The sequence below is a fragment of the Scyliorhinus canicula genome, chromosome 16, assembly GCF_902713615.1.
Source record: "Scyliorhinus canicula chromosome 16, sScyCan1.1, whole genome shotgun sequence".
Taxonomy (NCBI): domain Eukaryota; kingdom Metazoa; phylum Chordata; class Chondrichthyes; order Carcharhiniformes; family Scyliorhinidae; genus Scyliorhinus; species Scyliorhinus canicula.
In genome coordinates, this window is record NC_052161.1 from 142,093,757 (window position 1) to 142,118,218 (window position 24,462).

At 50.4% G+C, this 24,462-nt stretch overlaps 1 protein-coding gene across 1 annotated transcript in view; it reads right to left on the reverse strand.

Moving 5' to 3' along the window:
• The window catches only part of LOC119951066 (polyhomeotic-like protein 2), a 313,199-nt gene that overhangs the window by 18,328 nt on the left and 270,409 nt on the right, over positions 1-24,462 (reverse strand). The window contains exons 9-11 of the mRNA XM_038774103.1: positions 16,644-16,846; positions 15,037-15,219; positions 3,213-3,342 (exon numbers count right to left, since the gene is read on the reverse strand). Of these exons, the coding sequence (XP_038630031.1) occupies positions 3,213-3,342; positions 15,037-15,219; positions 16,644-16,846 (516 nt within the window). The remainder of the gene's footprint in view (positions 1-3,212; positions 3,343-15,036; positions 15,220-16,643; positions 16,847-24,462) is intronic.

The window sequence follows — 24,462 nt, forward strand, 5'->3', positions numbered from 1 at the left end:
AGTGGATACGTGGGTTTGAGTAGGGTGATCATTGCTCGGCACAACATCGAGGGCTGAAGGGCCTGTTCTGTGCTGTACTGTTCTATGTTCTATGTGCAGGTTAAGTGGATTGGCCATGCTAAATTGCCCCTTAGTGTCCAAAAGGTTAGGTCGGGTTACGGGGATAGGATGAGGGCAGGACCGAGGTAGGGTGCTCTTTTGGAGGGTCGGTGCAGACTTGATGGGCCGAATGGTCTCCTTCTGCACTGTAAGGATTCTATGGATTCTAAGCCCGTAGCTTTATGTGCTCACTTTCTGAAAAGCCAGAACATAGAGTGGGAGCAGTGCACATTCCCAGTCACAAATGTGCTCCGATAAATTATTCATATTTGCAGATTGGGAATCAGGGCATCAATGAAGCTCATCCAGGCGGAGTGGGAATTGGTAAAAAGGATCCCTAGCTCTTCCACATCTCTTGTGTACCAGTACTTCCTATCCTGAAACTATAATGATAAAATGTTTTTTAAAACCGGCAGGATTGCAATGCCAACATTAAAAAAGATACTGTGACAGTGCAGCTGACCAGTCAACGGAGGAAGAAAAACAAGATTGAGGCTAGTCGTGAAAGAAGGTTGCATGTAGATTTTTCACATAGTCTCTCTCTCCAGATGCTAAATCAAGGCAGTATCCAAGTTTTAGACATTATAGAAATTATTTTTTAAAAATGTATTTTATCAAAACATGCATCAAAAACAGGTAACAGTGAACAAACACCCCGGGGAAACATACTTCCCTACAATCAACTATACAGACTTTTCAGATTTTTCCCCTTTTTCACCTCTCCCATGACGAACAGCCCCTCAAACACGGTCACAAACATCCCCCACCTTTCCTCAAATCCCTCTGAAGAGTCCCTTAACTCATCTTCTCTAACTTTATCTTCTCTATTTGCAGGAAGTCATACAGGTCACCCAACCAAACCGCTACCCCCTGGTGGCGATGCCGACCGCCACTCCAGCAAGACTCGCCGCTGTGCAATCAGAGAGGCGAAGGCCAAGACATCGGCCTTCCTCCTCTTCATGAGCTCCAGCTTCTCCGAGACCCCAAAATATCGCCATGAAAGGGTCCGGGTCCACCTCCTCCTCTACTATCCTGGCTAAGACCGCGAAGACTCCCGCCCAGAATCTTCCCAATTTTTCACAACCCCAAAACGTGTGCGTGATTCGCTGGCCCCCGCCCACACCTCTCACACTCATCTGCTACCCCTGAAAGAACCCACTCATTCTCGCCCGAGTCATATGCACCCTGTGCACCACCTTAAACTGTATCAGGCTCATCCTTGCACAAGAGGAGATCCCGTTTACCCTTCGCAGTGCCTCACTCCATACTCCCCAATTGATCTCCATTCCCAACTCCGCTTCCCATTTCTCTTTGATCTTCACTACCCACTCGCCTCCCTGCTCCCCCAACCACTTGTACATGTCCCCAATTCTTCCCTCCCCTTCCACATCCGGGAGCAGCAGTCGCTCCAGCAGGGTGTATCCCGGCAACCTAGGGAACTCCTTCCAGACCTTTCGCGCAAAGTACCTAATCTGCAGACACATAGAACATTTAGTGCAGAAGGAGGCAATTCGGCCCATCGAGTCTGCACCGACTCACTTAAGCCCTCACGTCCACCCTATCCCCGTAACCCAATAACCCCTCCTAACTTTCTTTTGGTCACAAAAACAATTTACCATGGCCAATCCACCGAACCTGCACGTCTTTGGACTGTGGGAGGAAACCGGAGCACCCGGAGGAAACCCACGCAGACATGGGGAGAACGTGCAGACTCTGCACAGACAGTGACCCAAGCTGGGAATCAAACCTGGGACCCTGGCGCTGTGAAGCCACAGTGCTAACCACTTGTGTTACCGTGCTGCCCGAACTGAACTCACTCCCCCTCGGCAGCTCTACCCTCTCCCTTAGCTCCTCCAGACTGGCGAACCCTCCCTCTGAATATAGATCCCTTGCCTTGACCAGCCCTACTTCGCTCCACCTCCTGTATACATTATCCATCCCCCCTCCCCCCCCCCCGGCTCAAACTCAGGATTCTCACACAGCGGTGTTAGCACAAACATTCGTTCCACCCTAAAATGCCTCTTCAACTTATTCCATATCTTCACTGTGGACTGCATCACTGGGCTCCTTGAATACCTACTCGGAGCCATTGGCAACGCTGCCATCACCATAGCCCTCAAACTAGACCCCTTACAAGATTCCTCCTCCATCCTAACCCCCTCTACCCCTTCTCCTTCCCACCACCGCCCCATCTTGCCCACATTCTCGCCCAATAATAATGAAGCAGGTTCGGCAACGCCAACCCCCCACCCACCCCCTGCTGCCTCTGCCTCTGTAGCAGGGTCCTCCCCACCCTCGGCACCTGAAAATGAAAATGAAAATCGCTTATTGTCACGAGTAGGCTTCAATGAAGTTACTGTGAAAAGCCCCTAGTCGCCACATTCCGGCGCCTGTCCTTCCCCGTCCATACAAAGTCAGAGGTGATTGTGTCCACTTTCTGAAAAAAGGCCTTGGTATAAAGATCGGGAGAGCTTGAAAGATAAACAAAAACCTTGGCAGAAAGATGTGAAGGCTTTAGAGGGAGTGCAGAAAGATTCAATATTCATTTTCACCACTTGGATCCTCCCTGCCAACATTAAGTGCCGTGTATCCCACCTCTTAAGATCCTCCCCGGCCTCCTCCACCAGCTTTGTTAAGTTCCACTTATGGACCCCTGTCCATTCCCTCGCTACCTGAATCCCCAAGTACCTAAACCTATCCCTCGCTACCGTAAATGGCATTCCCCCTAAATCAGCCCGCTGTGCCAGCTCATTCACCGGGAATACCTCGCTTTTCCCGACATTCAACTTGTATCCCGAGAACCCTCCAAACCGCCCCAACAGACCCATAATCCTTCCCATACTCTCCAACGGATCCGAAACATACATCAAGAGGTCATCGGCATAGAGTGACACCCGATGCTCCCTCTGTCCCCTCATTATCCCCCGCCCCTCTGCCGACCCCCTGAGAGCCATCGCCAATGGGACATTATCGAAATTAAATGGAAACGATGCATAATGTAATGAAAGAAACCTCTGCCTAAAACTAAGCTCAGAATGCTTTCTTGTGTCCAGATTACTGCACAGTCCTGTCACATGAGGCAACATCAAAAGGTACTGTTGGTGAAGACAAACCTTGCTGACTGAGATCATCCATCTCGGAGTCAGTGGTATTCGGCTGGGGCAGTTTATCTGTTAGCTGGACGGGTGCCTGCTGCTGCTTTTGTTTCGCCAAATTTTCAATCAACAAAGAAGAACGGCCGACCTATAAAACAGGAAAACAGGAACAATCCTATGCATCTTACGTGGGTTAGCTCTCCCAGCATCAAACATTCCTAAAGGACCCATGAGAATGTTTCCCTAGATTTCTGCTAGTGGCTGCCAAACGAAGCACCTGGTGGCTTTAATACAGGATGGTCAGGTATGGTTTCCTCTCAACCCCTTCCTGGCATACAGCCCAACGTGCGTGGGGGTAACCCTCCCCAGCCATCCAGTTCATCTGAAGCCTTTTCTTAAAATAGTGACAATGCCCAGTGCTATAAATAATGGAAGCAACACTTTACAGTTTCGCTTCAGCTGCTGTTAACACAATCTCAACAATATTGATACTTGGGAGACCCTGGTTAGCCACTGAAACACTAGACATCTTCCCCAGTAAAGTTATGTTGTCTTATCGGGGATCATCAATCAATGGTCTTATCAAGAGAGACTATTTCATAGCTTCTGTCTCCTTTCCAATTTGATCCTTTTCCCAACTCTCTGAAGGTACTGACGCATGTTCAGACATAATTCAATGAGTCACAGCAGTTCTCGGATGCTTTTGTCAGGGACCATTGTTCCTGTGAACTCAGTAATCAGTAAATGTTGGCAGGGTCAGACGCAGGCAGGCCAGCACGCACGCGCAGACACACACACACGCAGGCCAGCACGCACGCGCAGACACACACACACACACACACGCATGCCAGCACGCACGCGCAGACACACACACACACACACGCAGGCCAGCACGCACGCGCAGACACACACACACACACGCAGGCCAGCATGCACGCGCAGACACACACACACGCAGGCCAGCACGCACGCGCAGACACACACACACACACACACACACACGCAGGCCAGCACGCACGCGCAGACACACACACACACACACACGCAGGCCAGCATGCACGCGCAGACACACACACACACACGCAGGCCAGCACGCACGCGCAGACACACACACACACACGCAGGCCAGCACGCACGCGCAGACACACACACACACACACGCAGGCCAGCACGCACGCAGGCAGGCCAGCATGCAAGCGCAGACACACACACATGCAGGCCAGCACGCACGCGCAGACACACACACATGCAGGCCAGCACACACGCGCAGACACACATACATGCAGGCCAGCACGCACGCGCAGACACACACACACACACGCAGGCCAGCACGCACGCGCAGACACACACGCACACACACACACACGCAGGCCAGCACGCACGCAGGCAGGCCAGCACGCAAGCGCAGACATACACACATGCAGGCCAGCATGCACGCGCAGACACACACACACACACGTAGGCCAGCACGCAAGCGCAGACACACACACACACACACACACGCAGGCCAGCACGCACGCAGGCAGGCCAGCATGCAAGCGCAGACACACACACATGCGGGGCAGGAGTGACCACCGGCGAGCCTGGATCCATCCGCCATGTTTGTGCGGGGTGGCCTGAGGGAGGGCGGCCACCGCGCATGCGCTGGTTGGCACCTGCCCAACTGCACATGCGCGGGACCCGCACTCCTTAATGGCGCCCCCTAGCACATGGCGACTGCCCGAGTTGCCGGTACCTTGAGCCGGCCCTGCACACACACACACACACACACACACACGCAGGCCAGCACGCAAGCGCAGACACACACACACACGCAGGCCAGCACGCAAGCGCAGACACACACACACGGGCCAGCACGCACGCGCAGACACACATACATGCAGGCCAGCACGCACGCGCAGACACACACACACACACACACGCAGGCCAGCACGCACGCGCACACACACACACACACACACACGCAGGCCAGCACGCAAGCGCAGACACACACACACACGCAGGCCAGCACGCAAGCGCAGACACACACAGGCCAGCACGCAAGTGCAGACACACACACGCGCAGGCCAGCACGCAAGCGCAGACACACACCCACGCGCAGGCCAGCACGCAAGCGCAGACACACACCCACGCGCAGGCCAGCACGCAAGCGCAGACACACAACCACGCACAGGCCAGCACGCAAGCGCAGACACACACACACGCGCAGGCCAGCACGCAAGCGCAGACACACACAGGCCAGCACGCAAGCGCAGACACACACACACACCCTGGACTAACGCAGGGATCTAGCCGAGATCATGGAATCATGGATGACTGACTAAATCTGGGTTGGTCCCTCTCCAAATGGGGCTTCTAATAGTCCTTCTAAATGACGTATTTAATACCGAGTCGCTGAGGGGGACATTTTCTCAAATTGTAATTAAACTCTTATTCGTGCTGTTAACATTTGAACATCAGTAAATGCGGATTTGTCTTCGGAGCAGAAGATTGTTGGACAAAACATCAGCGCAGTATTGAGGGAGTGTTACACTGCAATAGTCAGTGCAGTATTGAGGGAGTGTTACACTGCAATAGTCAGTGCAGTATTGAGGGAGTGTTACACTGCAATAGTCAGTGCAGTATTGAGGGAGTGTTACACTGCAATAGTCAGTGCAGTATTGAGGGAGTGTTACACTGCAATAGTCAGTGCAGTATTGAGGGAGTGTTACACTGCAATAGTCAGTGCAGTATTGAGGGAGTGTTACACTGCAATAGTCAGTGCAGTATTGAGGGAGTGTTACACTGCAATAGTCAGTGCAGTATTGAGGGAGTGTTACACTGCAATAGTCAGTGCAGTATTGAGGGAGTGTGACACTGCAATAGTCAGTGCAGTATTGAGGGAGTGTTACACTGCAATAGTCAGTGCAGTATTGAGGGAGTGTTACACTGCAATAGTCAGTGCAGTATTGAGGGAGTGTTACACTGCAATAGTCAGTGCAGTATTGAGGGAGTGTTACACTGCAATAGTCAGTGCAGTATTGAGGGAGTGTTACACTGCAATAGTCAGTGCAGTATTGAGGGAGTGTGATACTGCAATAGTTAGTGCAGTATTGAGGGAGTGTTACACTGCAATAGTTAGTGCAGTATTGAGGGAGTGTGATACTGCAATAGTTAGTGCAGTATTGAGGGAGTGTGATACTGCAATAGTTAGTGCAGTATTGAGGGAGTGTGATACTGCAATAGTTAGTGCAGTATTGAGGGAGTGTGATACTGCAATAGTTAGTGCAGTATTGAGGGAGTGTTACACTGCAATAGTTAGTGCAGTATTGAGGGAGTGTTACACTGCAATAGTCAGTGCAGTATTGAGGGAGTGTGACACTGCAATAGTTAGTGCAGTATTGAGGGAGTGTTACACTGCAATAGTCAGTGCAGTATTGAGGGAGTGTTACACTGCAATAGTCAGTGCAGTATTGAGGGAGTGTTACACTGCAATAGTCAGTGCAGTATTGAGGGAGTGTTACACTGCAATAGTCAGTGCAGTATTGAGGGAGTGTTACACTGCAATAGTCAGTGCAGTATTGAGGGAGTGTGACACAGCAATAGTCAGTGCAGTATTGAGGGAGTGTGACACAGCAATAGTCAGTGCAGTATTGAGGGAGTGTGATACTGCAATAGTCAGTGCAGTATTGAGGGAGTGTGATACAGCAATAGTCAGTGCAGTATTGAGGGAGTGTTACACTGCAATAGTCAGTGCAGTATTGAGGGAGTGTGACACAGCAATAGTCAGTGCAGTATTGAGGGAGTGTGATACTGCAATAGTCAGTGCAGTATAGAGGGAGTGTGATACAGCAATAGTCAGTGCAGTATTGAGGGAGTGTTACACTGCAATAGTCAGTGCAGTATTGAGGGAGTGTGACACAGCAATAGTCAGTGCAGTATTGAGGGAGTGTGATACTGCAATAGTCAGTGCAGTATTGAGGGAGTGTTACACTGCAATAGTTAGTGCAGTATTGAGGGAGTGTTACACTGTAATAGTCAGTGCAGTATTGAGGGAGTGTGATACTGCAGTATTGAGGGAGTGTTACACTGCAATAGTCAGTGCAGTATTGAGGGAGTGTTACACTGCAATAGTTAGTGCAGTATTGAGGGAGTGTTACACTGTAATAGTCAGTGCAGTATTGAGGGAGTGTGATACTGCAGTATTGAGGGAGTGTTACACTGCAATAGTCAGTGCAGTATTGAGGGAGTGTTCCACTGCAATAGTCAGTGCAGTATTGAGGGAGTGTGACACTGCAATAGTCAGTGCAGTATTGAGGGAGTGTTACACTGCAATAGTCAGTGCAGTATTGAGGGAGTGTTACACTGCAATAGTCAGTGCAGTATTGAGGGAGTGTGACACTGCAATAGTGCAGTATTGAGGGAGTGTGACACAGCAATAGTCAGTGCAGTATTGAGGGAGTGTTACACTGCAATAGTCAGTGCAGTATTGAGGGAGTGTTCCACTGCAATAGTCAGTGCAGTATTGAGGGAGTGTGATACTGCAATAGTCAGTGCAGTATTGAGGGAGTGTTACACTGTAATAGTCAGTGCAGTATTGAGGGAGTGTTCCACTGCAATAGTCAGTGCAGTATTGAGGGAGTGTTACACTGCAATAGTCAGTGCAGTATTGAGGGAGTGTTCCACTGCAATAGTCAGTGCAGTATTGAGGGAGTGTGATACTGCAATAGTCAGTGCAGTATTGAGGGAGTGTTACACTGCAATAGTCAGTGCAGTATTGAGGGAGTGTGATACTGCAATAGTCAGTGCAGTATTGAGGGAGTGTTACACTGCAATAGTTAGTGCAGTATTGAGGGAGTGTTACACTGTAATAGTCAGTGCAGTATTGAGGGAGTGTGACACTGCAATAGTCAGTGCAGTATTGAGGGAGTGTTCCACTGCAATAGTCAGTGCAGTATTGAGGGAGTGTGACACTGCAATAGTCAGTGCAGTATTGAGGGAGTGTTACACTGCAATAGTCAGTGCAGTATTGAGGGAGTGTTCCACTGCAATAGTCAGTGCAGTATTGAGGGAGTGTGACACTGCAATAGTCAGTGCAGTATTGAGGGAGTGTGACACTGCAATAGTGCAGTATTGAGGGAGTGTGACACAGCAATAGTCAGTGCAGTATTGAGGGAGTGTGACACAGCAATAGTCAGTGCAGTATTGAGGGAGTGTGATACTGCAATAGTCAGTGCAGTATTGAGGGAGTGTGACACTGCAATAGTCAGTGCAGTATTGAGGGAGTGCTACACTGTTGGAAGTTTTAGCTGAGCCCTCTCTGCCCCTTCAGGTAGTCAAAGATGATCCCACAGCATTGTTTGAAGAGTAGGGGGAAGGTTGGGGAAGATGGGGTAATTAATCTTTGGAAGCCCATGGATCTGAGAAATAAAACACAAGTTTATGTGTGAAAAAGAATAAAGAGCTCAATATTTTCCTTTGTGTATTAATTAAAACTAATCTGCAAGTGCATCGTGTGTACATCAACTTGCAGTTAGAACCAACACAGGAAATGAGTAGCTCAGTTAGCCATTTTTAAATACACACAATTGTCATGCCCAATGGAGGCATGTTCTAGTCAAAACTTTAAATGTGGGCTTCATTCAGTACTGAATTGTCAGGAACTGCCTTTTATTTGAAAAGGGGCATTAACAATACTGTTAATATGGCTGTCAATTGTCAGCTGACTTTTACAATTCCCGCACAAATAATTAATTCCTGTCTGAAAATGCCTTTGGAAAGTTCTCAAATGCAAATTGGTTTCTGAGGTGTAAAGGAACCAGCTCAAATGAAAGAGAGAAATGGTTGCCAGATGTGTTATAGCTGTGAGGATGGAATATTAAACAAGGTTTTCTCGTGAGCTAATCATAGCTGGTATGTTTACGGGTTATCAAATCACTCCCTCATTGTTATGTCAATCACCCTGACTCCAATCCATTATGGTGACAATGGAAAGCACTGAAACCTGCTATCATGTGACTGAAACTGTCTACAGAAAATACATCTATATCCCAAGAAGCAGAGGGAAACTGGTCTGTCTGCAAAGAACATCCACTACAGAATACCAGCTGCAGAACAAAGTAGCAACACTGTGCCTTTTAATCCTGGAGACATATTCCAGTCTGATTCCTGTCCAAGTCCAACTGTAAAGAAACTAGACCTCCTGCTGAGAAAAACTACAAATGACTAAATTCATGACCTTCTGAACTCCCATCCCTTAAAGGATATCCTACAAGAATCTGCAATAATGATTACAACTATTGAAAACATCTAAACTACCCTATCAGAGTGAAAACACCACCTTAAACAGGACTGTGGTTATTGGTTTTCCTACGATGTGCCAAACATGTGAACTATTTGTTTGTCTGTAACTTGAAAAATGTACATAGCGTTTAGACCTTCAGGATGAATGTGCGAATAAATAATTCTCTTTCTTTAATCCCACAAAATCTTACTGCTGATTGTTTAAAAATTGATCCCAAACCCTGGAGTTGAGAAACACATCCACCTTCCTCTCCAAAAATGCAGACGGGAAGAGAAAGGGTAACCGGGTTTCAGTTTTCTCCTGACCCTGTCCGTAACAGAATTAAAACAATAGGAGGGTTCAAACCCAACCTCCATCTTATTGTATGTAGGGTTGCAAGTTCATTTGATTTGGAGAAATAAAAAAAAATAGCAAAATTCTCTTGCCGTTTGCTGGTGGCGGGATTCTCTGATCCCTGGGTGGCCAAGTAGCACAGTGGTTAGCACTGTTGTTTCACAGCGGCGGGGTCCCAGGTTTGATTCCTGGCTTGGGTCACTGTCTGTGCGGAGTCTGCACGTTCTCCCCTTGTCTGCGTGGGTTTCCTCCGGGTGCTCCGGTTTCCTCCCATAAATCCCGAAAGACGTGCTTTTGGGTGAATTGGACATTCTGAATTCTCCCTCTGTGTACCCGAACAGATGCTGGAGTGTGGTGACTAGGGGATTTTCACAGTAACTTCATTGAAGTGTTAATGTAAGCCTACTTGTGACACTAATAAAGATAAGACTTATTATTAGGTAATTCGGCCCATCCAGTCCGCACCGGCCCTTGGAAAGAGCACCCTACTTAAGGCCACGCCTCCACCCTATCCCCGTAACCCAATAGCCCCACCTAACCTTTGGACGCCAAGGGGCAATTTAGTATGACCAATCCACCTAACCAGCACATCTTTGGACTGTGGGAGGAAACCGGAGCACCTGGAGGAAACCCACGCAGACATGGGGACACAGTCACCCGAGGTTGGAATTGAACCCGGCTCCCTGATGCGGAGAGGCAGCAGTGCTAACCACTGTACCACCAATCCAGATAAATGAGTCGTGGCAGCCAGCAGGCGTTATCACTGAGTCTTATTTGGTCTCATTATTAAACAATAATAAAGAATCTTCCATTGCTACAGTCACCAATTAGTTGACACACCTCACCGTGATCACTGGGACAACAGTAGATGTACTTAGACGGGGAGAGTCTCTCCAAAAAGCTATGTTTTCAAACATTAGAAATGACAAACTAACATTAAGAAGGTGGATTAGATTGGCCAGGAACCTAAACTGGATATAAACGATGTAAACAGATACAAATTCCAAGCAAATGATGTCTGACCAGTTATTTTATAGAACATTCTCCATCTAATTTCCTGTCGATTTTATGAAAGGTGATCAGTCACAGCAGTGATTCCACAACAACAGTCTCACGGTATAAATGTCCTGTGTCAGCTGCAGTCACAAACAAGTAGCTAACAGGGAAGGAGTGAAATTTTCGGATAAGCATATGAACAGGAGGAGGCCATTCAGCCCCCGTGAGACTGTTGTGCCATTCAATAAGATCATGGCTGCTCTATTTTTCAATTCCCATTACCCACACTGGGTCTATGCCCCTTGATAATCGTTACTGAACAAAAATTTGAAATTTTCCATTGACACCAAGCCTTTTTGTGAGCAGAGAGTTCCAGATGTCTAATTTTGGGATATAATTTGTGGTAAAGTGACTCACTTTTCGTCCTCTAAATAGATGTGTTTGCTCTTCCTAAATGACAACTATTGGAGCAAAATATTACATCAGCATTGGCTCCTTCCTTGCTTTATATATTTCAATATTTTATTCGGAATTAGTTTATTACTAAAACAATTAAAAATAACATTAAACTATTTCTTCAGGAGCTGATACTCCGTTAAAGAGTTTTAAAATTCACGGTTTTAAAATAATTGAACCTTCCGCTGCCTTGTCGCTCACTCATTTATTCTCAGCTCACTTCAGTCACTGAGCTTGATTTTACCTATTTATTTAGTCTGAGTCTTTTTTTTTTTTGCAGTCCTCCCCCCCCCCCCCCCCCCCCCCCCCCACCCACCCCACAATCCATGGTAACGTTTTGGAACTGTCCACCCTGGGAGCTGTGGATCTTACTGTCCGGCAAACGGCGCACCCCTGCCACAGGTTCTACAGTGGGGGCAAGGGAATCTCAGTTGACAATGGCGGGAATGGAAAATCCAAGTGCTGGCCACTAGTTGACAACCCTACGCTGTTACAGAACACGCCGGGGGAGAGGTGAGGGAGGGGAATCCTCTGGAGGAGCTGAACACTCCTTTTCTCATGTTCTTAAATCATATCTTCTCCTCTGCTGAAGCACTTTGTTCTGCATTCGACAGGTCCCAACCTTCCCCTGGCACCTAACCACCAAGTGAGTCATTGTTCACGTCATTGGATAGTCAGAGGCTTTTTCCCAGGGTGGAGGGGTCAATTACTAGGGGGCAAAGGTTTAAGGTGCGAGGGGCAAGGTTTAGAGGAGATGTACGAGGCAAGTTCTTTACACAGAGGGTAGTGGGTGCCTGGAACTCGCTGCCGGAGGAGGTGGTGGAAGCAGGGACGATAGTGACGTTTAAGGGGCATCTTGACAAATACATGAATAGGATGGGAATAGAGGGATACGGACCCAGGAAGTGTAGAAGATTTTAGTTTAGACGGGCAGCATGGTCGGCACAGGCTTGGAGGGCCGAAGGGCCTGTTCCTGTGCTGTACTTCTCTTTGTTCTTTGTATGCGTTGGCACCCAGCGGTATGCCCGTAAGGGGACGTCCCAGCTGCTCGCCCATCCTGACCACACAGGCAGGTTCTCCAGCGACGATCAATTAACAGAAACCAGGAGTGAGAATGGGGCTGTGCCTTCCCAACCCACCCACTATTCTGAGAATAAAGAATTCTACACCCGACACTGGGATTGTACAAAAGGTGGCCATTCGGTACGTTGTGTCTGTGCCAGCTCTTTAAAAGAGGTAACAAATGTGACCCCACCCATCTGCCTCTTTCCCCATAGCCTTGGAAAATGTTGCCTACGAGTGTTTATGAAGTATTCAAATTCTGAAAGTGCCATGGTAGGATTTGAACTTCCATTCTCTAGATGTCACAACAACAACACAACATACACAAACCCTCTTTGCAGGCATCCTAGTCTCTAGCTCAATGGGGAATAGAGGGACAGGAGAGGCTATTCAGCCCATCATTCAATTAGAGCTCGGGGGCACAGTGGGGCAGTGGTTAGCGCTGCTGCCTCACGGCGCCGAGGTCCCAGGTTCGATCCCAGCCCTGGGTCACTGTCCGTGTGGAGTTTGCACATTCTCCCCGTGTCTATGTGGGTCTCACCCCCACAACCCAAAAATGTGCAGGGTAGGTGGAATGGCCACGCTAAATTGCCCCTTAATTAGAAATTCTTTTAAAAATCAGTCAATTAGAGCGCGAGCAATCTGTGCGTCAACATTTACCATCACTAACCCCATCATCCTTTCATCCCATAACCCTGAAAATTCCTATCGAGCTCAATATATCTCCCCCTTGTGTCTTCCTTATTTTGCGCTTTCCCAACAAGTGTGTTTATAAAAAAAATTTGTAACTTTTTCACTTTCAAGTTCCCTCCATCTCTCGCGGACCAAAACTTGCCTCTTTCTGTGCCATGATCTCCTGCAAATCACACGGTTGCAGGAGGAATTGGAATGTCTCCATTTCACATTTTGCACAAGGCATCGCAATTGTGTGGGAAATGCAAGGCAGACGGAGACTCTCTTCTTGTCTCTACGTTTGTGTATATTAGCTTCAGCTTATTTATTTTTTAAAAATTTTAAATATAAATTTATTGTACCCAATTCATTTTTTCCAATTAAGGGGCAATTTAGCGTGGTCAATCCACCTATCCTACACATCTTTGGGTTGTGGGGGCGAAACCCACGCAAACACGGGGAGAATGTGTAAACTCCACACGGACATAGAACATAGAACAGTACAGCACAGAACAGGCCCTTCGGCCCTCAATGTTGTGCCGAGCCATGATCACCCTACTCAAACCCACGTATCCACCCTATACCCGTAACCCAACAACCCCCCCCTTAACCTTACATTTATTAGGACACTACGGGCAATTTAGCATGGCCAATCCACCTAACCCGCACATCTTTGGACAGTGACCCAGAGCTGGGATCGAACCCGGGACCTCGGCTGTGAGGTAACAGGGCTAACCACTGTGCTGCCCTAGCTTCAGCTTATTAATGTGCTGTTCCCACTGCTGCTACCTAGCGGGCATCTATCACAGAATTTAATAGGTTATGGGAGGATCTGATCGAGGTTTCCTAGATATTAAGGGGACCAGATAGGGTTGAGAGAGAGAAACAGGAGTCCAGGTATAGTCTACAAATGAGAGTTAGTCTGTCCTTTGAAGAGTGGAATTGGAAAACATGTTCTACACGTAGTTGATGTTGGGAACTCTCTTCCACAAGTGACAATTGATGCCAGATCAACTGTAAATTTTAAACTGGAGTTTGGTACATTTTTGACAACCAAAGATATTGGAGGATATGTGGCAGATTGGGGGTTTGATTCTCCACTGTCAGGATTCTCCGTTGTGTCGGCAGCCCGGGGGTTTCCCCGACGGCAGGGGGCTTCCCTACAATGGGAAACCCCATTGGCCGGCTGGCGAGGCGGCGAATCCCAAGGGGGCGGAGAATCCCACCCTGGGTATTTGGCCGATCAGCCAGGGTGATCTCACCGAAATGCCTGAATGTGCTGAATGGGGCTGGATGGACTCTTCCTGTTCCCATGCTTGGACATTGCAAACTCCCATAAGCTCCGAACAATGAAACAACTCAACAGGCATTTTCATTACTTACACCGTGGCAGGTCTGCAAGCAAAACTGGCTTAAACATGCAGGTTAATCTTAGTGCAGGTTACACAGTGACATACACAGGTGGGTGGGGAGAGTAGCAGCAGGACAATAAGCCAAGGACAGGACACTGCCAGGGTACATTGTAAAAAAAATTAATCAGTAACAATATACAGTATTGTAAAATAGAAAAGTCAACACTCACAAAAATTGCCCATGAAGAGAGCGTCGATAGAGAAGGTTGTGGAAATCATTCAAAAAGTGGTTCAAACATGATGAGAAGAAAAGTACAGACATGAAAATGTCATTGTAAATTAGTGCAAAATCTCCTGTAACTTTTTACTTCTTTTGACTTTTATACTGCAATAAGAGATGCCCCTCCCTCCCACCAAACCCCCCCCCCCCCCCCCCCCCACACACACACACACACTATGCTTTATCAGCAGAAACATCAGGGGTTAAATTTCAATCTAACCCGCGAGTCAGGAAACTCAGGAGAAATGGTGCGACCTGGGATTTACACCTGCCTCATTTTGCTCCCTCGAGTCAAAGGAGATGAATATGGGGCCAGGTGTAAGAGCAGAATTGTCCCCGCGCTCCCCCCTCCCCTCCCCAGCACCCAATCCCGCGGGTCTCCTGTCAAGCGAGTTAGGGTACACCTACCTGAATTGAAAGCTGTATCTGTGTAAGCAGCAGCCTTACAATTAACCAGGTGACGCTGTTAATTCCTCGAAGCTTCGAGACCCAATTCAGGCAGCAACAGAGACACTGGCTGCTGAGGGAGACACCATCATCTTTTCTGGATGCCAGCAGCATTGGCCAGGTCTCCATGAGCCACCTGGGCATCTAGACGGCCGGCTGTGCACCACTCGGCAGGTTTCCCAGTGGCTTTCCCTTCGTGTGTTCGATAGAGCCCCAGTACAAACTGTGGTGATGAACACTTTTTAAAAAAATTTAGATTAGGAATTATTTTTTCCAATTAAGGGGCAATTTAGCGTGGCCAATCCACCTACCCTGCACATTTTTGGGTTGTGGGGGCGAAACCCACGCAGACACGGGGAGAATGTGCAAACTCCACACGGGCAGTGACCCAGAGCTGGGATCGAACCCGGGACCTCAGCGCCGTGAGGCGGTTGTGCTAACCACTAGGCCACCGTGCTGCCCCGTGATGAACACTTTTAAAAGAAATTTAGAGTACCCAATCATTTTTTTTTCCCCAATTAAGGGGCAATTTAACGTGGCCAATCCACCTACCCTGCACATCTTTGGGTTGTGGGGGCGAAACCCACGCAAACACGGGGAGAATGTGCAAACTCCACACGGACAGTGACCCAGAGCCGGGATTCGGACCCGGGTCCTCAGCGCCGTAGTCCCAGTGCTAACCACTGTGCCACATGCTGCCCCACGGCCAGTTATAACTGTTCGCAATTGGTCTTTTGCTGGGGGGGGGGAGAAGAGTGTTCTCCCAATATCCGTCAGGGGATCCGCAGAAATTCCAGGCAACACTCTCCAAACCGGCAGGAAGGTGGGAGACTTGGCCAATCGGATCGGATCTGAAAGCTCTTCCTCCCGCCGCTGTGTGAAAGGTCCAGCTGTTTGTGCTGCTTCCAGTGCTGCAGAAGGGCTGACTGTACAAGGGAAATGCAGCATTAAACCAGCAAGTACGCCAGGGTCCAAACTGTTCATTTGGTTCCAGTCTAATGAGCATTTCAGAGTCCGATCTAGCTCCGACCAGGATTTTTGATTTCCAGCAAAATGTTTGGGGATTTGTGTTGTCCAATTGTCGGCTGTCGCCCAGTCGAGCTGTGTATAATTTATTCTGACTACTGGTATTGCAGTAGCTTTACTGATGACTGGACTGAATGGTCAGTTACCATTGCAATTAAAGTTGTGTTACCAAGCATGCTGTTAGCCACAAAGCAATTAGTAGCAAGAAATGCAGGAAGCTTTGTTATAGACCGAGTGAACAAGTACGTCCGACATAAATTTTATAAGACGACACGTGAAATGACAAGCCGGAAGACTTTCAATCATCCACACAGCTCTGGGGGAGCAGATTTAATGTCGACAGTTAAACAACTCTTGGATTACCATTTAAACTGTAGGGTGGGAATACTCAAACAAAAGAGCGGGAGAGAGGGGGGGAGAGAGAGAGAGAGAGAGGGTGCAGCAGACTGGAACAAGTGGAAGCTACACAAAATCACAGCACTGTCTACATTCATGAATTTATATTGAAACCTGCAGTGAAGATTAAATTCAAAGGTACTCACTGGAAATGGCTCAGCCCCCTCTTGTATGACAAACCCCTCAATGACATGGGTCAGAATCTGTGGTTTGACAATAGCCTGCGGAGGTTTGTTCTCCGTGCTCTGGGGCACACTTGCAGTTACAGACGAAGTCGAGTTGCCATTCCCGGATGTCATGGTGGGGGCAGGGGAGGGGTTCTTTGCATTAACACCCTCCGGAACCTTCCCTGTAATGGAAGGAAACAACAGCGTTACAGCCAAAGGTTCAAAATGCTCCCCCCAAAAAACGCAGCTGGCTCTCTCTGGGATCACACCCTGTCCCTCTGCGAGATCAGCCAATCCGGAAAAATCATGTTTCTTTGGGATTTGAGTCCAGGAGTTGGGAAGGTGCTGTCAAAGCAAGTCGATGGAATTGACACACTGTGAACTGGTGGCTGATGGGATAGCAGGAATGCCAATCAATTGGCCTCAGTACCAGTTGTGGGTATTCCGAGTTCAGAGTTAGTCATCGTTACTACTTGGAAACGGACACAAATTTTGAAAATCCGCATGCTCCCAGTTATCCACAGAAATCCAAAAGTGGCGATCAGCGATTCAAAGCTTTCCGACAGAATGCGCTGTTGAACGGCCCACAGGCTGGAATCAATTAGAAATCACTGAACTGATGAAAACTTACCCTTCTTGCTGAATGAGGTGTAACTGGGGTTTTAATGGCCAAATTCAATGCCTGTTGACCAGCGTCAGGATGAGATTTTTAATTAAGGAATGCCAAATTTCTCCATTGTGATTCAAAACATATTTAAAATGTGAATTTTGAAGGTTGTGATATTTCAGCTTGCGGTTGGATTCTCCGTTAGCGGATCCTCCGCTTCGCCTTCAGCGCTCTCACGCCCGCGGATTTCCCGACGCCGTGGGGGTGCCCACAATGGGAAACCCCATTGGCCGGCTGGTGGATGGAGGATCCCGCTTCCGGCGGGAGCACGCCAGACAACGGGTGGGGTAAGATGGAGAATCCTACCCCACGTCTCAATCATTTATTTCACATTCTGTAAAATTCTAGTTAGAATTGGAAGGTTCAATGCATTTTGCTTCCTGATTTGCGGTCTGTGAGAATACTTCAAAGCGATCGGCTGGTTACCCTACTTGCTGAAAGATCCACTTGACTGGACGTCAGGTTGAAAATAACATTGGGAAAGGGAAACTTAATGTCACAGAGATCGCTGTGGGCAGCTCTGGTTAACACCAGTGGTCGAATGTCAGAGAGATACAGGCTTGTACTTTCTTATTGTGAATGGTGTTTACTTTCCAGCATTACTCTGCAGCTATCCAAGTGAGAGATGAGGAATTTAATCACACTCCAATCACAGTTCTGGTGCAGATCTTTAGAGGGATTGGGCTCCTCAGGAATGATGGTGCTGTTGAAGGTTAAGAGGAGACTTTTCCGTGTTGGAGACAGTGAGGGTTAAAAATTCATCTGTCCCAGCAAGCAATTGAAAAACCATCAACGTGATAGTTGACAAACTGCTGGTGGTCCACCAATAATTTGCCTTTCTCACTGTACAAGGCGCTTAAGAAGATCATCAATAAAAGTATTTTCGATACCGAGCAACATCAGCACTGGTGAAAAAAAGCTTCATCCAAGATGAAGTAGGTTTTACGGAGTGTCTAAAAAAAGGAAAAAGTGAGGTAGAGATGGTTGAAGGAGGGAATTCCAAAACCTGGGACCCAGCAACTAAAGCCAGGACCCCCAGTGGTCAAGCAATTTAAACCAGGGATGATGGTCAAGAGGCCAGAATTGGACAAACAGAGATCTGGGAGGCTTGTGGGGTTGGAGGGAATTATAGAGATGTGGAGGGTGGGGCCTGTGCAGGGATTTGAAAACAAGGAGGAGGAGACCCAGGAGTCAACATAGGTCAGTGAGCACGGGATGTCATGAGCGAACAGGACTTGGTGCGAATCGGAACAGGGGAGCGGAGTTTTGGGTGGCCTCAATTTCACAGAGGATAGAATGTGGGGGACAATCCAGGAGCATGTTGAAACAGAGGAGTCTATGGGTAACATAGACATGGATGAGTGTTTCAGCAGTAAACTGGCTGAGGCAGGGGCGGTATTGGCCAATGTTATGGAGGTGGGAATAGGCGATCTCACTGATGAATCAGCAGAATTTCCAATGCCAGTGCGTTAAAGCTGGAAGGGGAACGCACCCACATCAAGTGGGCAGCTTGCCAATGAGATTTGAGGCTTAAAATGGCTCGGGCATCACGCCAGCACAGATGTGCCTTAATGCTCATTTGGCTGTTACCTTAACTTCTGGTCTGTGCATGGTTGAGCATTGAACTCATATCTGACTTCAAAATGTTGAAGATATTGGCGGGAGTGCTTCCCCTGGCCTTGGAGAAACGTTGGCTTCTCCTCCGGCTCTTGGTGCCGTTCCTCCATTCAGCCGGTTAGGAATTACATTCATGAGGCACAGCCATCACGAGTGGCTGGATCTCAGAGTTTCTGGTCTTGCACCAAGGTCCCAGGGTCGATCCCGGCTCTGGGTCACTGTGTGTGTGGAGTTTGCACATTCTCCCCAGGTTTGCGTGGGTCTCGCCACGCTAAATTGCCCCTTAATTGGACAAAAGAAATTAATTGGGTACTCCAAATTAAGAAAAAAAAATAGATCCTGGTCTGGGTGAATCATTCAGCCTCCTCCACGCATTCCCTCCCAACAATGGGGCTACTGACGTCATTAAATGTTAGTGGGCAACACGCTTGCCTTCAATTCAATAGCTGGAGTTCCAATCCCATTCCAGGGCGTGAGTAAACAACCTGGGATGTTACTTTAGTGTGAACACCGTATGGCCAGAACCCAGATCATGTATTAAATCTAAGGGCTGTCTACCTGCTCGGGTGAATTTAGAGATCCTACAGATTTCTCAAACAACAAGCAGGATTTCTCCCTGATCCTGGGTCAGTTTTAGTTCCCTGTCCCAATACCAGCTAATTCACAGATTCCTTGACCAGTATCAGGTCACTGTTTGTGGGACTGTGCTTTTCACAAATTAGCTCCCACACAGCACTATTGTGAAGAGGAGCAGGGGGCAGGACCCACTCCCCCATCTCCTGGCCATCACCTAATCCACAAACATCACGTAAAACATTATCTGGTAATTGCTGCATTGTGGGAGGGTGCTGTGTGTAAACAAGGGCTGGTTTAGCTCAGTGGGCTACACAGCTGGTTTGTGATGCAGAACAAGGCCAGCAGCACGGGGTCAATTCCCGTGCCAGCTGAGAATTCTGAATTCTCCCTCTGTGTACCCGAACAGGCGCCGGAATGTGGCGATGAGGGGCTTTTCACAGTAATTTCATTGCAGTGTTAATGTAAGCCTACTCCTGACAATAAAGATTATTTACAACACTGGACAGAGACAACTTTGAAACATCTCAAGGTCAGTGAAGGTGCCATAGAAATCAAGACTTTTAAAAATTCTCACCCCCCAATCCCCCTCTCCAACACAGTATTGCCTCCGCAGACCCCTCCCCAACACAGTATTACCTCCGCAGACCCCCCTCCCCAACACAGTATTGCCTCCGCAGACCCCTCCCCAACACAGTATTGCCTCCGCAGACCCCCCCAACACAGTATTACCTCCGCAGACCCCCCTCCCCAACACAGTATTGCCTCCGCAGACCCCCCCAACACAGTATTGCCTCCGCAGACCCCTCCCCAACACAGTATTGCCTCCGCAGACCCCTCCCCAACACAGTATTGCCTCCGCAGACCCCTCCCCAACACAGTATTACCTCCGCAGACCCCGCTCCCCAACACAGTATTGCCTCCACAGACCCCTCCCCAACACAGTATTACCTCCGCAGACCCCCCTCCCCAACACAGTATTGCCTCCGCAGACCCCCCCAACACAGTATTGCCTCCGCAGACCCCTCCCCAACACAGTATTGCCTCCGCAGACCCCTCCCCAACACAGTATTGCCTCCGCAGACCCCTCCCCAACACAGTATTACCTCTGCAGACCCCGCTCCCCAACACAGTATTGCCTCCACAGACCCCTCCCCAACACAGTATTACCTCCGCAGACCCCCCTCCCCAACACAGTATTGCCTCCGCAGACCCCTCCCCAACACAGTATTGCCTCCGTAGGCCCCTCCCCAACACAGTATTGCCTCCGTAGGCCCCTCCCCAACACAGTATTGCCTCCGCAGACCCCTCCCCAACACAGTATTGCCTCCGCAGACCCCTCCCCAACACAGTATTGCCTCCGCAGACCCCTCCCCAACACAGTATTGCCTCCGCAGACCCCTCCCCAACACAGTATTGCCTCCGCAGACCCCCCTCCCCAACACAGTATTGCCTCCGCAGACCCCTCCCCAACACAGTATTGCCCCCGCAGACCCCCCTCCCCAACACAGTATTGCCTCCGCAGACCCCCCTCCCCAACACAGTATTGCCTCCGCAGACCCCCCTCCCCAACACAATATTACCTCCGCAGACCCCGCTCCCCAACACAGTATTGCCTCCGCAGACCCCCCTCCCCAACACAGTATTGCCTCCGCAGACCCCCCTCCCCAACACAATATTACCTCCGCAGACCCCCCTCCCCAACACAGTATTGCCACCGCAGACCCCTCCCCAACACAGTATTGCCTCCGCAGACCCCCCTCCCCAACACAGTATTGCCTCCGCAGACCCCTCCCCAACACAGTATTGCCTCCGCAGACCCCTCCCCAACACAGTATTGCCTCTGCAGACCCCTCCCCAACACAGTATTACCTCCGCAGACCCCTCCCCAACACAGTATTGCCTCCGCAGACCCCCCTCCCCAACACAGTATTGCCTCCGCAGACCTCCCTCCCCAACACAGTATTGCCTCCGCAGACCCCCCTCCCCAACACAGTATTGCCTCCGCAGACCCCTCCCCAACACAGTATTGCCTCCGCAGACCCCTCCCCAACACAGTATTGCCTCTGCAGACCCCTCCCCAACACAGTATTGCCTCCGCCGACCCCTCCCCAACACAGTATTACCTCCGCAGGCCCCTCCCCAACACAGTATTGCCTCCGCAGACCCCTCCCCAACACAGTATTGCCTCCGCAGACCCCCCCTCCCCAACACAGTATTGCCTCCGCAGACCCCCCCTCCCCAACACAGTATTGCCTCCGCAGACCCCTCCCCAACACAGTATTGCCTCCGCCGACCCCTCCCCAACACAGTATTACCTCCGCAGACCCCTCCCCAACACAGTATTGCCTCCGCCGACCCCTCCCCAACACAGTATTGCCTCCGCAGACCCCTCCCCAACACAGTATTGCCTCCGTAGGCCCCTCCCCAACACAGTATTGCCTCCGCAGACCCCGCTCCCCAACACAGTATTGCCTCCGCAGACCCCCCCTCCCCAACACAGTATTGCCTCCGCAGACCCCCCTCCCCAACACAGTATTGCCACCGCAGACCCCTCCCCAACACAGTATTGCCTCCGCCGACCCCTCCCCAACACAGTATTACCTCCGCCGACCCCTCCCCAACACAGTATTACCTCCGCAGACCCCTCCCCAACACAGTATTGCCTCCGCAGACCCCTCCCCAACACAGTATTGCCTCCGCAGACCCCTCCCCAACACAGTATTGCCTCCGCAGACCCCTCCCCAACACAGTATTGCCTCCGCAGACCCCTCCCCAACACAGTATTGCCTCCGCAGACCCCTCCCCAACACAGTATTGCCTCCGCAGACCCCTCCCCAACACAGTATTGCCTCCGCAGACCCCTCCCCAACACAGTATTGCCTCCGCAGACCCCTCCCCAACACAGTATTGCTTCCGCAGTCAGCTGAGATGTTTTCAGCCATTCCACAATGCAAAAAGGCGACTGCGTCTTTGGAAAAATGCAGCAGTTTTAACTTTCATTTGGAACTTTTCGGACACATCTGCCCCAGTCGAGATCTCTGACTGGCGAGAATTTGGATCCACGCTGAACTCCAGAATTAGCCTTGCCAGCCCCCGCCTCGCCAGCCCCCGCCTCGCCAGCCCCCGCCTCGCCAGCCCCCGCATCGCCAGCCCCCGCCTCGCCAGCCCCCGCCTCGCCAGCCCCCGCCTCGCCAGCCCCCGCCTCGCCAGCCCCCGCCTCGCCAGCCCCCGCCTCGCCAGCCCCCGCCTCGCCAGCCCCCGCCTCGCCAGCCCCCGCCTCGCCAGCCCCCGCCTCGCCAGCCCCCGCCTCGCCAGCCCCCGCCTCGCCAGCCCCCGCCTCGCCAGCCCCCGCCTCGCCAGCCCCCGCCTCGCCAGCCCCCGCCTCGCCAGCCCCCGCCTCGCCAGCCCCCGCCTCGCCAGCCCCCGCCTCGCCAGCCCCCGCCTCGCCAGCCCCCGCATCGCCAGCCCCCGCCTCGCCAGCCCCCGCCTCGCCAGCCCCCGCCTCGCCACCCCCCGCCTCGCCAGCCCCCGCCTCGCCAGCCCCCGCCTCGCCAGCCCCCGCCTCGCCAGCCCCCGCCTCGCCAGCCCCCACACCCTAATGTACAGCTGTCCGTCAGGGTGCACAGCTAACACTGAACACAGCCTGTGTGTGTTTTTATAAACGTTAGTTACTCAAGTGAATAAACCACCAGAATTATTTCCCAACTTAGAAATTCACTGATCCAAGTTGCAATCCATCATTTGAGGATCTATATCAAAACCGTGATCCTTTGCTTCCAACTAAAATAGCAAAAACACACCATGACCTGTAACAGGCCCCTCCAGCCTGTGACAGGCCCCCCCAGCCTGTGACAGGCCCCCCCAGCCTGCGACAGGCCCCTCCAGCCTGCGACAGGCCCCTCCAGCCTGCGACAGGCCCCTCCAGCCTGCGACAGGCCCCTCCAGCCTGCGACAGGCCCCCCCAGCCTGTGACCAGGCCCCTCCGGCCTGTGACAGGCCCCTCCAGCCTGCGACAGGCCCCTCCAGCCTGTGACCAGGCCCCTCCAGCCTGTGACAGGCCCCTCCAGCCTGCGACAGGCCCCTCCAGCCTGCGACAGGCCCCCCCAGCCTGCGACAGGCCCCCCCAGCCTGCGACAGGCCCCTCCAGCCTGCGACAGGCCCCTCCAGCCTGCGACAGGCCCCTCCAGCCTGTGACAGACCCCTCCAATGAGGATAAAACACCCAACATGTCACGCTGAAAGCTACAGAGGTAATGGCCAATCAGCTGTCCCAGTTCACAGCACTTACATTAACAGGACCAACACCGAGAGTTGTCGAATGAAGTCCCACATTCACCAAGTCAAAATTAACCCCATCAAGTTTTTAAATGCTGCGCGTTCTCAAGTGGTCAGTAGAAATGGTCACTTTTGTGCGTGACACACGAGACAAAACTGGAAACTTCCACTCACCTCGGGGTTAATTAATCGCCATTAATTGTCCTTCGCTCACCCCCCCCCCCCCCCAAAAAAAAGTGAGTGACTCACCCAGGCACAAGTGATCTCGATGCGTTCACCTCCTCACCTCTCCTCCTTTCATTGCTCCCTTTGTTGCTTCCTTATTTTATTCTCTCCGTCGTGGCTCTTTCTTGTCAAACTGGCAATTAAGCGTATCGGGAAACGGTTTGTTTTATTCCTTTTAAGTGAAGAGGGCGATTCTGTCCACTTCAGCTTGCAGGTTTGGTAAATGATAAAACATCGAGAGAGGAGCCCACAGATTTCTACATCCCAAGTCACAAGATACCCATCAAGAGTGCCGCAGAGAACAGAATGAATTTAAAGAAAGAGTTTTAGATGAAGGTTGGATTGTGACACCCCGGTTGCTAACTTTAACACTTGCTGTTTCTAACCCCAGTGAGCAGCTGCAGGATTCTGCAATGAAAGACACACTGAGCTGGGTTGG